At 57.2% G+C, this 17,200-nt stretch overlaps 2 protein-coding genes across 2 annotated transcripts in view; both read left to right on the plus strand.

Annotated features, from left to right (window-relative positions):
• The window catches only part of BMP8A (bone morphogenetic protein 8a), a 44,093-nt gene that overhangs the window by 21,945 nt on the left and 4,948 nt on the right, over positions 1–17,200 (plus strand). The window contains 5 exon segments of the mRNA XM_021097605.1: positions 1,893–2,082; positions 2,480–2,628; positions 13,091–13,285; positions 14,060–14,139; positions 15,103–15,213. Coding sequence (XP_020953264.1) covers positions 1,893–2,082; positions 2,480–2,628; positions 13,091–13,285; positions 14,060–14,139; positions 15,103–15,213 — 725 coding nt within the window.
• Positions 5,677–7,552, plus strand: LOC102162296 (succinyl-CoA:3-ketoacid coenzyme A transferase 2, mitochondrial). Its single transcript, XM_005674617.3, is given in 8 exon segments — positions 5,677–6,087; positions 6,089–6,729; positions 6,732–6,782; positions 6,785–6,876; positions 6,878–7,065; positions 7,067–7,125; positions 7,128–7,331; positions 7,334–7,552. Coding segments are annotated over 8 exon segments (1,500 nt in total). The 5' UTR covers positions 5,677–5,983; the 3' UTR covers positions 7,495–7,552.

Below are 17,200 nucleotides of genomic sequence, written 5' to 3' on the forward strand. Positions count from 1 at the left end.
CCAGCCGTCAGCCCCCGCTGTGCCTTGGGGGCAGATACACTTAAGGGCGCTTTGCGAGGGGTCAGGCGTGGGGCACGACCCAGCGACCCCTCCTCCCTGTCTGTGCCACACCCTGTGACAGCCAACAGCCTGGACCTGTTTCATCCTGGGATCAGGGATGTTTTCTTGGCCACGTCACAGAGGTGCTCTGTGCTGCTACCAAATGCACGGAAATTGTCCCCAAGGCTGTGTGTGCGAGTGTGTCTCCAGGGAGGCGGGGACTCGTGTGGTGATACTTGTGGTGAACATCACTGGGCAGAGGCCCAGAACCCTGCCCGCCACACCCTGCCTGTGTCACGCGGCCTCTGAAACAGCCTGGCTCATTGGTGGGCATTTGCTGCGGGTCTATTGTCCCTGTCAGATGGCCTTCTGTTTCCTCTCCTGCCCAAATGTGCGTCCACGGGCCCCACCCAGCACAGCTGTTTGCCCACCCATCACTGGGCCAGGTCCCCGCCACCAGGACAGGAAGTGCTCCCACATCCGCCTCTGCCACCAGCCTGGGGACTTGTGGTTCCTGAGCCCAGTAGCCAGAGAGAGACGTTTTAAAAAGACTCACAGACATGTAATTAAAATCTCAGTGTTGGTTTAGGAGGAGGCACTAGGCGGCTCCCGCCCCTGCCTTACGGAAACACAGATTTTTTAGTGTTTGAAAGTGACAGGAGGCTCAAGTGAGATGTCCTAAATACACTGTCCTGGGCATTTCCGGACAGCTGGGCAAATGTGGGGTTTATTCCACGCCTGCGGTCTCTTGCCCAGACCGTTAGACCAGCCCCACCTCGAGTCCCTGCCATCCTGGGCTTTACCCTCGCCTCCACACATAGCTTCCACTCCACCCTCAAACCATGCTCCCTGTTGCCCAGAACCCTGGCCCCCCACTGGCCAGAGCACAGACCCCGCCCCAAGGCCAGAATTCCAGCCCTTCCCCAGGCAGGCCACACTCACAGCCCCAGCTGTACACAGCTGGATGGTGGGTGGGCAGCCTCGGCACCCACACCTGAGCGTACAGGTGTCCCTTTGCCTAGAACACCTTTCCTTCCACCTTCTCCATCTGCCAGGGTCTGTCCTGTCCTTCAGGGCAGTTCAGGTGTCACCTCCTCCGGGAAGCCTGCTCACAGCCCGTCACTCCGTGGGACCCTCCAACATCCCCAGCACTTGACCCAGCATCTCCAGGAGCTGCCATCCTCCTTGCTTCTTCCCTGTCCTTTCCACGTCTCCGTCCAGCCTCCCTTCCTCCTTCACCTTGTTCCCATAATGGTCCTGCCATCCCTCCGCCCTTCACTGGGCTTTATGGCTGCCAGGTCCCTGCTGGCGCTGTCCTTCCTCAGCTCTGGACCTGGGTTCACGCGGGTCCCTTCCTCTGCGGTGTCTTTCTCCCCTGACATCATGGCAAATCCTCTCTCTCCCCTCAAGGCCCAGCTCCAAAGTCAGGTGCAAGCTCATCCTTCCCGCCCCGCCCCGCCATCCACACACCGCGGGCTCTGGGAGAGCCCCCGTCCCACTCAAGTGTACTCAGCTATGTCCCTGCCACCAGTGTGGCCCTTTTCTGCCTTGGGTCTGATGTCCATCTCCCCAGAAGAGGGACCACTCTCTGCTGCAACTGTGGGTCCCAGAGGCATCAGGGGGCTGAGCGAGGCAGGCTGGATTTGGGGCTTGGAAACCAGACATGGATGTTGCCCTTGTGACACGGCCTCGGAGCCCTCTCAGCACCCAGGAGGCAGAATAGGGACAAGCCATTCACGAGGAGGGGGCCTCCCCTCCCAGACCGCCCAGGTCCCCGGCTCCCACCTCACGCAGCCCATCCAGGAGCCAGAGCCGGAGCCACGCGTGACCACCAGCCCCACTTGGTCTTTCAGTGGAGCGGGACCGCGCCCTGGGCCACCAGGAGCCCCACTGGAAGGAGTTCCGCTTTGACCTGACCCAGATCCCGGCGGGGGAGGCGGTCACAGCCGCGGAGTTCCGGATTTACAAGCTGCCCAGCACCCACCCGCTCAATCAGACCCTCCACATCAGCATGTTCGAGGTGGTCCCCGAGCAGTCCAACAGGTGCCGGTCCCCCCCACGCCTCTGTCAGAGTGTCGGGCCCAGCCCTGGGGGGACATTTCCCAGGGGACAGAAGGGGAGCAGCCCACCTTCAGAGAAGAAAGATGCTTGGCCCCAGGCCTCGTGTCACCGTGGGGAGAGGCCCAGCATCACCTGGCTTCAAGTCCCCTCCCTGCTGTCCTGCCTGTGGGACGGTGCCCAGGTCACTCTGCTTCTGAGCCTCAGTTTCCCCATCTGTACACGGGCACAGTAATGCCTTTGTCCACTCAGTGACATAAGGCACGTAAGGCGCCCAGGCCAGAGCCAGGCGGGGTAGATGCCCCCACTAATGGTCCCCAGGCAGGCCCTGGGAAGACAAGGCGGTGCCGGCCCTCGGTTAATTGTTCTTTCGTGTCCACAGGGAGTCTGACTTGTTCTTTTTGGATCTTCAGACGCTCCGATCTGGGGACGAGGGCTGGCTGGTGTTGGACGTGACAGCAGCCAGTGACCGCTGGCTCTTGAACCGTAGCAAGGACCTGGGACTCCGGCTCTATGTGGAAACAGATGATGGTAAGACTCGGGTCAGTGGCGAACCTTCCCCTGGGGGCTGCTCCGAGGAAGCTGCTGGCGGTGGCACATGCAGCTGGACCTCCCATTTGGCCCCGGAGACCTGGCCTTTCTGAGCTGTGTGGCTGGGGCGAGAGTCCTGTCCCCACCGCGGGGGCTCAGTGGGCGGGAGGGTGAGGTCCCCGCAGTGCGGGACCGCAGGAGGCCCCCTACCAGCCAAGAGGGCCTCCTCTCCTTCCTCAGGACCAGCAGGTGCTAAGAGTGAGGCCATGCTTTCCCTCCCCAAGAAATGGGGTGATTCTGACTCTGTGGAGCCACCTCCTACTGACCAGGAGTCCCCCTTCTGGGCAGGGCCAGGGAACGTGGTCCCACCCTCAGGCTCTGAGCCAGAGGCCAGGGCGTGAAGCCTGGCTCTGCAGCCTTTTAACTCGGCGCCCGTGCAGGCTACTTACCTTTCCAAGCCTCGGCTTCCTCATTTGTAGAGTGAGGATCCACCCATTCGTTCATTCAGCAGGTGTCTGGGGGACACCCTCCCTCAGCCCCGGCAATGGGGGTAGAAAGGCCCAAGGGGGACCGGGGGCTGGTGTGTCTGAGGCACAGCAAGGGGGCGCCATGGCTGGAGCACAGGGGGCCAGGGAGGGACTGGGAGGAGAGGAGGCTGAGAGAGGTGGGCAAAATATTCAATGTGAAATAAAATAACTGTTCTTTTATTTAATAGCAGTGGAGGGCAACCTGGTCAGATTCAGCTTTTTATAAAACATCCCTCTGAGACACTCCCCCTCAAAGGGGTGTAGCAGCTCCTGGCCCTTGAGTGTGGGCTATGCTTAGTGACTGGCTTCCCAGCAGTGTGGACGGGGTGACGGGTAACTTTGTGGTGGGGAGTCTGAGCAGCAGCCCCTCTGCCGGGCACTCGGGCTCCCGGGGGCATCAGGTGGCTCCCGGACACCCTTGAGCTGATGGGATGAGAGGAGGACTTCACCTTCATGGTCTTTGTCCCCAGAACCCAGCGCCCCAGTTGCACGATGAGAAAAACACCAGACAAACCCAAGTTGAAGGACAGAATATCTGACAAGTACTTCTCAGAACTGTCAAGGTCATCACAACAGCGAAAGTCTGGAGTTCTCGATGTTTCAACATCGGATTGGAGGCACCTTGAGACCTCTGGGACACAGGTTCCATCCCAGGCCCAGCATAGCAGATTAAGGATCCAGCGTTGCCAGGTTGAAGCTGAGGTCGCAGCTACGGCTCAGATCTGATCCCTGGCTCAGGAATTCCACATGCCACAGGGTGGCAAAAACAAACAAACCAAAAACAACAGGCAAAGTCTGAGAAATTGTGACAGCCCAGAGGTGCCTAAGGTGTTGTGATGACTAGGTGCCAGGTGGGACCCTGGATGGGATCCTGGAAGAGAAAGACATTGAAGGAAACCAGTGAAATGAGCAAATCGTGGTGTTCAGTAAATAATAAGACACCAATATTATTATAAAATACCAATATTGGTTCACGAATTGTAACGAATGTAGCATAGTCATTTAAGTGTTAACGCTTTCCAGAGGAAACCGAGTCCGGGTACGTCGTCGGAACTCTGGGTATATAGCAATTTTCTACAAACCTCAACTATCATAAAGTAAAGAGTGTGTTTATCTTTTGCACAAACTAAAGATGCCCTGACCTCAGTGGGGAGAGTAAGCTGTAGGGGACAGGTGTGAAGTCACAGGGTCTGGGACGGAGCTGAGGGGGCTTGTCCCACGGCAGAAATGGAGGACGTGCAGGAAGGAAACTCGGGGACAGGGACTGAGCCAGTGGGTCTTTTTTTTTTAAATGGTCGCACTCATGCATATGAAAGTTCCCAGGCCAGGGACTGGGAATTCGAGCCACAGCTGGGACCTGCACCACAGCTGTGGGAAAGCAGGATGCTTTAACCCACTCTCTTGGTGGGATCAAACCCACTCCTCTGAAGTGACCCAAGCTGCTGCCGTCAGGTTCCCAACCCACTGCACCACAGCAGGAACTCCTTTTTTTTTTTTTTTTTTTTTAACAGTGCATCATTTTAACAGGTTTTGTTTTGGTTTGGTTTTGCCAGGGTTTGGGAAAATAGAGGCGGGGCAGGTTTGAGGTAGGAAGTCAGCTTGGCTTCTGTCCACTGGTGCCGAATAGAAATGCGAAGACAGAGTTTTGCGTGAAGGAAAAAAAAATCACTTTTATTGCTTTGCCAGGCAAAGGAGGCCACAGCAGGCTAATGCCTTAAAGACTGTGCCCCCCTTCGGGGAAGAATTGCAGGGGGGTTTATAATCTAAAAGGAGAAAAAGAGGGTTTCAGCGAAGAATCAGTACTGGGCCAAACATGCTTCCTTCTTCCTTTGGGGGAATCTTAGTCACCAAGACTGACATCAGACCTTGGCGTGATGGTGATGCGGGTCTTCTGGGTTATTGCCTAGAATAACAGCACTTGAGAGAAAGGCATCTTGATCAGAGATTAGAACAGACTAGGAAAGTTCCTGAAAAACATCATGTGCGAACAATCTTTAACCCACAGGCAATGGTGTACTCAGGGGGCCTAATCATTAGCTTACAGCCTACAGGTGATTGTGGTTAGGGTGCAATTAAACCAGAGAGAAGCGCAAGGAAGGGCTCCAAGCTGTTCGATTTTATTCATTTCTGAAAGAAGCAGAAGGAATATACCTTTTCTCTCGGGTGTGTAAGAGGCCTATGTCACTATGTGCATCCAGTGAGAAGGAACCAGGACCCTGCCCCGAGGCTGTACTATTATTGCTTGACTGGTCCTCCCTGGTCTTTGCATCCCCTTCCTTCCCTGATGAGCAACTGCCTGAACCTGCCCCTTGGAACTCAGGGAAGGCCGTGGAGGCTGATGAGACCCATTTCCTGAAAGCAAGAAATAGGAGACACAGAAAGGCTTTTAGGAGCTCCACAGGGTCCTGCTCTGTTCGGCAGGCATGTTCTTGAGGTCCTGGTAGACATCCACGGAAAAGTTACAGGACAGTGAATGCTGGGGACGCAGATGCTGGAACCACTAACATGGAGGTGAATTTGGGGACGGGGACGGGAGTAGCGCGCTTGGGAGGGGGGTGACCAGGGCCCCCACGCGCTGGGCCGCCTCCCTCCCTCTGGCCAGACTTCCGGATCGATCCCCGCCTCCAGCCTTCCTGGCTCAGGAAGCTCCGCGCCTCGGGTCCTTGGAGCGTGGAGACCAGCGGGGCAGCGGGGAACCTGCAGGAGGGCGCCTCACCGCCAGGCGACCCTGTTTGTGACGCGCAGGTCGCGGGCGCACGGCGGGAGCACGGCGGCCTCGCGTCCCCGCCGGCCTGGTCTGTCCCTGCCAGGTCCCAGCGGAGCGGACGATGGCGGCCCCGCGGCTCCTGGCGTCAGCGCTGGGGCGCCGGGTCCCCGCTAGGCTCTTGGGGCCCACGCTGGCGACCGGTCGCTTGTATGGCTTCTCCAACAGCGCCCCCAAGCGCGGCAAGAGACATCGTTGACAGCGGGAGGATCATGGGGGGCGGGGTGGGGGGCGGGCGGCGGTGCTTCAAGCCCTGTGGGCTCCCAGAGAACCTGATTGGGGCGCTGCTCAAGACCCGCGTGAAGGACTTGACCGTGGTCAGCAGCAGCGTGGGGGTGGGGGACTTCAGGCTGCGCCTTTTGCTGGAGACCAAGCAGATCATTCGCATCACCTGCTCGTACCTGGGGGCGAACACCCGCTGCGAGCACCTGTGCCTGGCGGGCGAGCTGGAGCTGGAGCTCACACCCCAGGGCACCCTGGCCGAGCGCATCCGCGTTGGGGGCGCCAGCGTGCCTGCCTTCTACACCCCCACGGCCTGTGGAACCCTGGTCCAGGAGGGAGGCGCACCCATCAGATACTTACCCATCTGCCACATCGCCATCCTCAGGCAGCCCAGGGAGGTGAGGGAGTTTCGGAGGCAGCACTACCTTCTGGAGCACGCCATCACCGCGGATTGTGCTTTGGTGAAAGGGTGGAAGGCTGACCACGCTGGAAACATCACCTTCAGGGCCAGCGCCCGGAACTTCAACACGCCCACATGCAAAGCTGCCGGAACCTCAGTGGTGGAGGATGAAGAAATTGTGGATGTGGGTCGTTTGCCCCAGAAGACATCCATGTTCCTAACATTTATGCAGATCGAGTAATACAGGGGAAAAATACAAGAAAAGAATTGAGCATTTAACAATCTGGAAAGAGGAAGATAAAATATGCCAGTCTTCATATAACACAAGGAGACACAGTCAACAAGCGGGCAGCTCTTGAATTTGAGGATGGCATGTATGCCAATTTGAGCATAGGAATCCCTCTCCTGGCCTCCAGCTACATCAGCCCCAATATAACCATTCACCTTGACAGTGAAAATGGAATTCTGGGCTTGGGTCTGTTCCCATTGAAAGATGAGGCAGATGCAGATCTGATCAATGCTGGCAGCCACCCTTCTTCCCCGGGGCTGTTTTTTCTCCAGTGACGAATCATTTGCCATGATTCGAGGGGTCACCTCGACCTAACCCTGCTGGGAGCCGTGTAGGTTTCCAAATATGGGGACCCAGCCAACTGGGTGATACCCGGCAAGAAGGTGAAAGGAATGGGGGGTGCGATGGACCTGGTGTCCAGTAGCAAGACCAGAGTGGTGGCCACCCTGGAGCACTGCACCAAGGCCAACGAACCCAAAATCTTGGAGAAATGCATGATGCCCTGACTGGGAAGCGGTGCAGGGACTGAATCATCACGGAGAAGGCTGTGTTTGACGTGCACCAGAAGACAGGACTGACCCTGACCGAGCTCTGGGACAGCCTGACGGCGGAGGAGCACGGGGAGGAGTTCCCGTCGAGGCTCAGTAGAAATGAATCTGACTAGCATCCATGACGTCTTGGGTTCAATCCCTGGCCTTTCTCAGTGGGTTAAGGATCTGGCATTGCTGTGAGCTGTGGTGTAGGATGCAGATGGGGATCAGATCCCGAGCTGCTGTGGCTATGGTGTAGGCTGGCACTACAGTTCCTATTCAACCCCTGGCCTGGCAACCTCCATATGCTGTGGGTGTGGCTCTAAAAAGACAAAAAAAAAGTTCCTGTTGTGACTCGGATGTCATCCCTGGCCTTGCTCAGAAGGTTAAGGATCTGGTGTTGCTGTGAGCTGCGGTGTAGGTCCTGTGACTGTGGCTGGGAGCTGTAGCTCCGATTTGACCCCTAGTCTGGGAACCTCCATATGCCGCAGGTGAGGCCCTAACCTAATGGGAAGGGAACCTTGGTCCCAGGGCATGTGCTTCTCACTTGAACCTGCCAGGACTTCATCCCAGGGAAGCCAGAATCATATTCCTATGTGTCACCAATATCTAGCTGGCTGTCTCCTGACATCCCAGACTGGCTGTCACTGGATAGGCTTCGTTCTCTCAAGAGGGATATGACTTTAATTAGAAAACAGAAGGGGAGTTCCTGTTGTGGTGCAGTGGAAACGAATCTGACTAGGAACCATGAGGCTGTGGGTTTGATCCCTGGCCCCACTCAGTGGGTTAAGGATCCTCTGTTGGTCGTGAGTTGTGGTGTAGGTGGCAGACTCTGCTCGATTCCAAGTTGCTGTGGCTGTGGCTGGCAGCTGTAGCTCCGATTGGACCCCTAGCCTGGGAACCTCCATATGCCTCGGGTGTGACCCTAAAAAGAAAAAAAAGAGAAGAGAAAAACAAGGAAGTCAGAGATGTTGACCTTGTATGTCCTGTGAGTTCTGAGAAAGCTCAGCTCCAATGATCCTCTTCTCTGTCTGTGATACTTATGGTAAATTCTGTGCAACTTGAGGTAGTTCCCCGGTGGCTAAGCAGGTTTAGGACCCAGTATTGTCACTGCTATGGCATGGGTTCGATCCTGGCCCTGGCCAAAAAAAAAATCTATGCAGCTGGAAGTGTTTCATTGAAGTGCTTTTCCCTGTGAATGAATCATGGAATGTAGGGGAAAGTGATGGGGGAGGAACAGAGTCTACATACAGCACTGTTGTACCAGAACCACGAAAACCACACGTAAATGTGAATTTATGATCAGGAGACATGCTGTCTCAACGAATGTTTTTCCCTTTGGCCCTTCTGACTTTCCCTCTGGGGCCCTTCATTTTGTCACTGAGTTTTGTTTCCCTGTAGCCTCACCTTCTCCACCCCGCACATTCCTCCTCCTCGTGGCTACGTCGATGTCTCTAGAAGGGAAGCAAGACATCGAGGTGGCCAGTGGACCAGGAATGGGGGCAGTTGAAGGGGGAGAGACGGTTGGTACCGATGTTCCCCCGGGAAGTCTCCTCTGTGAATAAACCGTCTTTCTGTGTGTGGCCAACGCCGCAGCCGAGGACGGGAGTTCTAGAAACCTGACCAATGGCCTTAGAGGGCTTTGCTCACCTCAAACCCTAGCACTCCTGTGTCATCCGGGACAGACACTTAGCCGCTTCCTCTCTGTTCTGGAGCCCAAGCCGGCGTCTTGTTCATACTCCCTTGAAACTCAAGAGGGGTGGCGAGGTGCTCCATCCTGACCCCACAGTCTCAAAAACCAGACAGAGGAGCTCCCATTGTGGTTCCGTGATAGGGGTCACGAACCTGATGAGTATCCATGAGGATGTGGGTTCAATCCCTGGCCTCGCTCGGTGGGTTAAGGATCTAGCATTGCGGTGAGCTGTGGTGTAGGTCTCAGACACAGCTTGGATCCAGCATTACTGTGGCTGTGGTGTAGGCCAGCAGCTGCAGCTCCAATTCGAGTCCTAGCCTGGGAACCCCCATATGCCACAGGTGTGGCCCTAGGGGAAAAAAATAAACAACACATACACACAGAAAAAACCCCGAGTTTCTCTCTCTGTGTGTGTGCCCCCATGTGTGTGTGGAGGGTCCAAACCCAGGCCTGCCGTGGAGCCCGTGCTTTCTCAGTGCCGCTCTGGGGCCCCCACAGCAGTCAGGGGATCGTGGGTAAGAAGAGGAAGGTCCAGCGGGTCAGGGACAACCTTCGAGAGGCCTCCCTGGAGCCTCGCCCCAGCCCCCAGTGGGAGGGCCAGGCCCCGGCGTGGAGAGACGGTGCTCCCGAGGGGCAGCCAGGGGTGTCGGGACCGCGACTGGGTGGAGAGTGGGTGGAGGTCACTGAGTCGCCTTTGGGGGCTTCTGGGGAAAAGGGCCTGAGCAGCCCTGGGTGTCGGGAGAGGTTTCCCAGCAGCTGCGTGGGGGAGGCAGAGGTTTCCAGAAGCAGACAAGTTAGAGGGCTGTTAACAGTAGCAGGAAAGGGATTGAGTTCCTAGTTGTCAGGGTGCAGTGAGGAAATAACCTGTGGGACAGAAGCAGGTCCAGCTGGGATTCCCTCCAGGGCTTTCGGCCTGGCGTCCTGATTGCCCCTCCATGTGGCACTAGGGTCACACCCACGACTGCAGGCTGAGGTCACGCAGGGGGTGCAGGGAAGGGGCAGGTGGCACCCGGAGCAGAAAGAGGCCTTGGGGAGAGAAGGGAGCAGGCTTGGCCTGGCACCAGTTGCGGGGGTGGGGGAGTGAATATCGGGGACAGGATGGGGCAGGTGAGCATCCAACTTCCCTATAATCTCAGGGCCCTGATGGGGCTGACTCAGAATCAGGTGAGGCTGGAGGTGTTGGGGGCCCACCCGCCCAGAGCAGCAGCATCTTCACCCAGGCCTGCAGGGGGAGGCCACCGTGTGGCCCGATCTCGAGGCAGGGCCACCCATCCCCAGTCACCTGGGAAGGCGACAGCAGGCCTGGTGGCCTCCTCATAGGTCAGGTCTCCTGAGGTTCCTGCCTCTGCTTTCTGGGAAGGGTCCTGCCAGAGCTGGGCGCCTGGGGGCCACACCCTGCACAGCCCGGGTCTCCCCTGCTGCCCCCTCTCTCTGCTCTCCGGAGACCCCAGTATGATCCTTGACCCGACAGCTGCGCGAAGGAAAGCCCACAGTGAACACAGTTTTGGGGGCCCCGAAGGTCTCCCTGGCCCCTGGGGCACAGGGCTCTCCAGGGACTCCCAGGACAGGACAGCAGCACACATGGGCCTGGGGGGCTTCGGGCTGAGGCTGCCCCACGTGTCCACCGGGCGAGGAGCTCCACTCGGGTGTGCTTGGGACGACAGCCGCCCTCCTGCCTGCATCGCTCCAGGGCCTCCCCCTCTGCGGCAGGGCTGCAGTGTGTCTCGTGGCTCCGAATCCTCACGGCCCGCTCTTCCTCGTGACCCTGACTTGCCGTGACCCAAACTCCCCAAACGGGGCCCCTTCCAGTGTCAGCTCCTGCAGCCGACAACCTCCCGTCCCAGCAGGGTCACCCCGAGGTGAGCCTGCAATGGGTCCAGGGCATGTTGGTGGCAGGTGACGTCACAGGTCGAAGGTTGTCTCTGGTTGACTAGTTGTTGGGTCCACTCTGGCCCCTGGACTCGGGGCTAAAGCACAGCTGTGTGAGGCTGATCTTCGAGCAGGGCTGCGGGGGGCAGGCATGTCTGTGACCTGTGCGGTGGAGGATGTCGAAGCCCCTAATGGAACAGATGTAAATGTGTATGTGTGTGCAAATGTGTACACGCCCTACATAGATGTGCATGTGCGTGTGTGTGTGCATCCGTGTTGCAACATTGGGGTGAAATGTGCTGGAAGTGGGATGCTCGGCTCTGTGTTTTAGGGAACATGACGGTGAGTTCACAGTCACATCCTTGTTTGGTCTGAGAAAATTCCCAGGGAAGGGAAATGAAGAGGTTCCATCGGATTCTCATCTTTACGATGAAATCCGGGGAATAATCTAAATGTCTAAAGATGCACTAACATCTAAATATTATGGCCTATTGGAGTTCCCGTCATGGCTCAGTGGTTAACGAATCTGACTAGGAACCATGAGGTTGCAGGTTCAGTCCCTGACCTTGCTCAGTGGGTTAAGGACCCGGCGTTGCCATGAGCTGTGGTGTAGGTTGCAGACGTGGCTCGGATCCTGTGTTGCTATGGCTGTGGCATAGGCCTGTGGCTACAGCTCCAATTCGACCGACCCCTACCCTGGGAACCTCCATATACCACGGGAGTGGCCCTAAAAATGGCAAAAAGACAAAAATAAATAATATTACGGCCTATCTACTCAAAGGAATTTTATAAGTTTGAAATGTTCGTAGTTGAGGCTAATGAGAAAATGTTTACGTGGAAAATTGAGAAAAAATACAGACTTTGTTATGCTCACAATTCAGATTGACATGTGAAACTAATCCAGACAAATGAAAAAGCATCTCAGAGTCGGGGAGGGGGTCTACGGGTGATATTTTTTCCAAGTTTCCTTACAGTTGTTATATTGCTTTGACAATTACAAAAACAAGAGGTTGTTGGAAATACAAAGAGGTATAAAAAGAGAGTTTTATTGGTAGAGTCAGCTTTTCCAGGGATAATCAGTGTGTTTTTCCTGCGTCCTCAGTCTTTAAGTGGCTGTGGATAAAATTCTACTTTTACAAGTGTCACTGTTCCTTGACTGAGGTCCCAGTTATGTCCCTGCCCACAGCCTTTTCTCTCCCTTCCCTTTTAAACCACAAACCTGGTGGCTAAGAACTCAAATGAGGAGCTCCTGTTGTGGCTCAGTGGGTTAAGAGCCTGACTAGTATCCATGAGGATGTGGGTTTGATCCCTGGCCTCGCTGAGTGGGTTAAGGATCCACCATTGCCATGAGCTTAGGTTGCAGGTGTGGCTCGGATCTGGCCTGGCTGTGGCTGTGGCGTAGGCCGGCAGCTACAGCTCTGTTTTGACCCCTAGCCTGGGAACTTCCATATGCCATGGGTGCAGCCCTTAAAAGAAAAATAATAATAAAATAATAAAATAACTTAAATGGATAAGAACTTGGGCTCCAGAATTACACCTTGGTGGTTGAATCCAGGTTAGGGACTTGGGGCCAATGTCTCTGCCCGCTGAGCCCGGAGTCTCTTTGGGGGCATCAGGGGACAGTGAGTGGCCTGCTCTCGGGTGGTGCTGAGCAGAGCAAGCATGAAGCCCTGGCAGTGCCCCAGCGGCTGGGGGTTGTAAATCCCACCCTGCTCCCCAGAAGGTGTGGGGTGGAAGGTGGAACTCGGGCCTCGGAGCCCTGAGACGTGGGACCTGGTGCCGAGGGTCCCTGGCAGCGAGGCTCTGGGCCGTCACTGAGGGGCCCTGACATTTCTCAGTGAAGTGTGGGCTCCGGCATCACTGTGAAGACCGGCTGAGATCACCACGTGACCTGGCTGGAAGCTGCAAAGCGCTGTCACAACTGGCAGTGCCCAGGACCATCATTAACCCCCAGTCCTGGGCTCGAGAGGCCCCTCCCCTGTCCCCTGCAGACCCGCTGGGAGCTGGGGCTGGACGTGGGACTCGGGGCTTCAGAGGAAACCGAGGCACAGTGGGTCCCCTGAAGCCTCAGCCTCCCTGCCCCCGGCCGGCCCACAGGGGCGTCCCCGCTGTGTCCCGTGCAGGTCCCCGCCCGCGAGTGACCGCCCTCTCTGCTCTCTCCGTCTCAGGGCGCAGCGTGGATCCTAGCCTGGCCGGTCTGCTGGGGCGACAGGCCCCGCGCTCCAAACAGCCTTTCGTGGTCACCTTTTTTAGGGCGAGCCTGGGCCCTGTCCGTGCCCCTCGGGCGGTGAGGCCCCTGAGGAGGAGGCCACCGAAGAGAAGCAACGAGCTGCCGCCCCCGAACAAACTGCCTGGGATCTTCGGTGAGCCCGGGGCCCGGGGTTGGGGGGCCTGGCACCCTCCTGGCTCGGGGTGGGGGTGGGGGGTCAAGCCAACGGTCACCTGGCCACCTTTCCCGACACCCTTTGCCCCCGCACCTCGGGGCCGGTCACTGCCCCCCTCAGGACTCTGAGCGTCTGCCCTTGAGTCCCTGCTGCCGCGAGGTCCCTTCTCTGGCTTCCCAGGCCCACCAGGCACCCCCACCCCCAGGGCTCCATCAGCGTCAGCTGCCCCTGGTGGCCCTCGGTGCTGTCCCAGGTGCCCTACAGGATGCGGTGTTTATGTGACGGTGTCCCCACCACCCAGCCCCTCGGGACCAGGATGGGCCTAACCCGCCAGGAGCCCTCCTTTCCCTCACGGGGAGTCGGCCTTGCTGGGCCTCAATGGGAGCCCTTGCCCTGCGGGACGAACAGGCAGGAGAGGTGGACGAGGTCAGGGGTGTCTCTGGAGGAAAGGAGGTCCAGCCCTGGTGGCCGAGGGTCCCTGGGCCATTTATTGGACCCCCAGGAGGCCCACAGGGTGAGAGTCAGGGGAGGCTGAGCTGAGTGTGGGGCGACTCTGTATCCGTGGGGAGCTATCTGGAGCCATGGAAGGTTCTTGAGGTGTCGTGTCACCAGCAGCTGCAGGGATGGGCTTTATATGACCCCATGTGTTAGTTTCTCCTCTCATTTATTCAGCAAGTATGCCCTTTAGAGCAGGAACTCTAGCTGCACAGAGAAGGAGCCCCAGCAATGACCTTGCCTCATCTGCCCCCACAGATGACGTCCACGGCTCCCACGGCCGGCAGGTGTGCCGTCGGCACGAGCTCTACGTCAACTTCCAGGACCTGGGCTGGCTGGTAACGTTCCCTCTCCTTCCCCCGCCCCACCCCCCGGCAAGTGTCTGTCCAAGGGGAGGCCCAGTTATGGGGGAGTTTGATTTTCTTCTGTGTTCAGCAAATTGACTAAAGGGAGACTATGTTGCTTTTACAGTGAAAAGTGCTTTTCTTGATTCCTTTTCTTGCTTTTGCTTTTTAGGGCCGCATCTATGGCATATGGAAGTTCCCAGGCTAGGGCTTGAATTAGAGCTATAACTACTGGCCACAGCCAGGGATCCGAGTTTCATCTGCGACCTACACCATAGCTCATAGCAACCCCAGATCCTTGACCCACTGAGCAAGGTCAGGGATCAAACCCATGTCCTCAAGGTTACTAGTTGGGTTCATTACCATTCATCCACAGTGCGAACTCCCAAAAAGTCCCTTTCTGTGAAAACCCATGCGGGGAGTTCCTGTCGTGGCACAGCGGAAACAATCTGACTAGGAACCATGAGGTTTTGGGTTCGATTCCTGACCTTGATCAGTGGGTTAAGGAACTGGCATTGCTGTGAGCTGTGGTGTAGGTTGGCAGTTGTAGCTCCGATTAGACCCCTAACCTGGGAACCTCCATGTGACCCGAGTATGGCCTTGAAAAGACAAAAACAAAAACAAAACAAAAAACCATGCAAAATGGACAGTCTGAATGCTCAGCCATAAAATGTCAGATCTGTAGCAGGAAATCTGAGGCCAGGGAGGATGGTGCCTCTGGACTTTGCTGTGACTGGAGGCGGCTGGGGAGGAAGCTGGGCGCTGATGGAACATGACGGGGGCAGAGCTTGGGCCCAGCCTCCATCTGCTGAGAGTCTTCAGGGGGACACTGCCCTGGGAGGGGTCCTGAGGCTGAGGGAGGGTGAGGGGCAGCCCTGAGTGGTGCTGTAGCAGGTGCTGGACCCAAGGGCTTGGGAGGGGAACATGGATGAGCCTCACCTTCTCTCTTTACCCCAGGACTGGGTCATTGCCCCCCAAGGCTACTCAGCCTATTACTGTGAAGGGGAGTGCTCCTTCCCACTGGACTCCTGCATGAACGCCACCAACCACGCCATCCTGCAGTCCCTGGTCAGTACCGCGTCCCTCCTGCCTGGATACTGGGGTAGGGCCTCACAGGGGAGAGGGGCGCACGCAGCCAAGAGTTGGCGGCAGCACTGCTCGTGTCAGGGACTTTCCCTGTGTGGAAACCTCTGTGCACGCAGAGCAGTGAACTCCGCACCAGGAGGGAATTGGGTCCCCGTGTGGCCACGGAGGGGCACCTGAACTTCAGGACACCAGACCCTGGCTGCTTGGCATGCACACACATATGCGTGTGCACTCCCCTGGCCCTTGGGGGACGCTCAGGTACTGGTGGCAGGTACAGGACTCATAAGGGGCCCCCTGCTGGTGGTCAAGGGCACAGCACGTGCATCCTCACAGCTACCTCTGCGCCTGGAACACACAGGTGCCTGTGTTCACTGGCTTATTCAACCTCCTGCGTGTGACACACGCCCTCGGGGCGGGGTGGGTGACGCATGTGCCTTCTCCCCCTCTTCCCATGCAGGAGTCACTGGGTGCCCTGTGCCCTCCTGGCTTTGGCTTCCCCTCCTGCTCCTTTCCCATGGACCCTATTCCTAGGTCCCTCTCAGCTTTGTGCTCCTAAGCATGGCAAAGCTTTTGATGCCCCAGTGTCTGGGGTAACTTTAAACCCTGAGAAGTCCTTTCTAATAGGAACGCTGTTGCTCCTGCTTGTTGCTTAGTGTCTTACATAGATTTTGGGCTGAGGCTCTTTCTAGAATATTGACCTAGACACTCTAGTTAGAGGTGGTGTCAAGGTGATACCGTGGAGTGAGAGTAAATGAATTAAGAAAGCAGTTTGGGAGTTCCCATCATGGTGCAGTGGTTGATAAATCTGACTAGGAACCACGAGGTTGCAGGTTCAATCCCTGGCCTTGCTCCGTGGGTTAAGGATCTGACGTTGCTGTGAGCTGTGGTGTAGGTTGCAGATGTGGGTTGCAGACCCACCCCTGGGTGGGCTCAGGGCTAGCAGGGAGGCGGGGCTGACTTGGGGGAGGCTTCCTTGGCGGGGTCGGGGGAGTGATGTTGGGGGTGGGCAGGTCCTTTCACACTGGGCCTGGGGTCCCTTCTAAGGTGTCAGGTGGCAGATTTAATCCCAGGTTAAACTGAGAAGCCGGTGCAGGGCTCAGCGAAGCAGTATAGGATCTGACTTACTCCTAGAAGGGTCTCTGGCAGCTGTGGCAGGATGGACCACGGAGGGAGGGGGGAAGAGGAGGAGGGAGGACACCTGCTGTGGTCCCTACGGGAGGACGGAGAACCGGGCCGGCAGTGTGGACAGTGGGTGCAGGAGGCTGCTCCCCATGGTGTTGGGTTGGAGGAAATCAGTGGCTCTGCTTCCGCCCCCAGCCATGAGGCCCTGCTAGACCCTACTCGGGAAGTGGGGCAGGTGGGTGGATGCAAGTCTGGAGTCTGTGAATGTGAGAGGGTCACATGCTCTCTGAGTCCTGAGAACAGATGAGATTCTCTGGGAAGACAGGGAGGCAGGAGAGGTGGGTGAGGACCGAGCTCCTCCATGAGCAGCCTGAGCAGGAAGAGGAGCCTTGGCAGGAGGGGCGGTGGGGGGAGAGATGGGGGTCTAGGTGTCCTGGGGACTGAGAGGTGAAAGTGGGTCCATCCAGGCTCACCCTCCACATTCTCCATGCAGCAGCCAGGAGGCTGTACTAAAGCACAAACTGGACCACCCTGTTCTGGACCAAGAAATTCCCATCCCCTTGGCCTGGGACATGGGGCTCCTCACTGGCCACATGCCAACCTCTCCTCTGTCCCCCAGCCCAGGTCCCAGTGCCCTCACCTCCCTGCCTTTGCTCCTGGGGTCTGTTCTGGTCCAGTCAGCTCCTGTTCACTCTGCAGCCTCACCTCTGTGGTCAATCCCAGGCAGGCTTGGGCTCCAGTGCTCAGGCTCCCAGGGCTTGGAGAACTACCATGATGGTTGCATCCTTCTTGTGGGGCCCATTTACTGAATTGTTCTCCCTGTTTTCCTTCCCCTTCCTGATGAGGA

This window comes from Sus scrofa, chromosome 6 (assembly GCF_000003025.6).
Source record: "Sus scrofa isolate TJ Tabasco breed Duroc chromosome 6, Sscrofa11.1, whole genome shotgun sequence".
NCBI lineage: Eukaryota > Metazoa > Chordata > Mammalia > Artiodactyla > Suidae > Sus > Sus scrofa.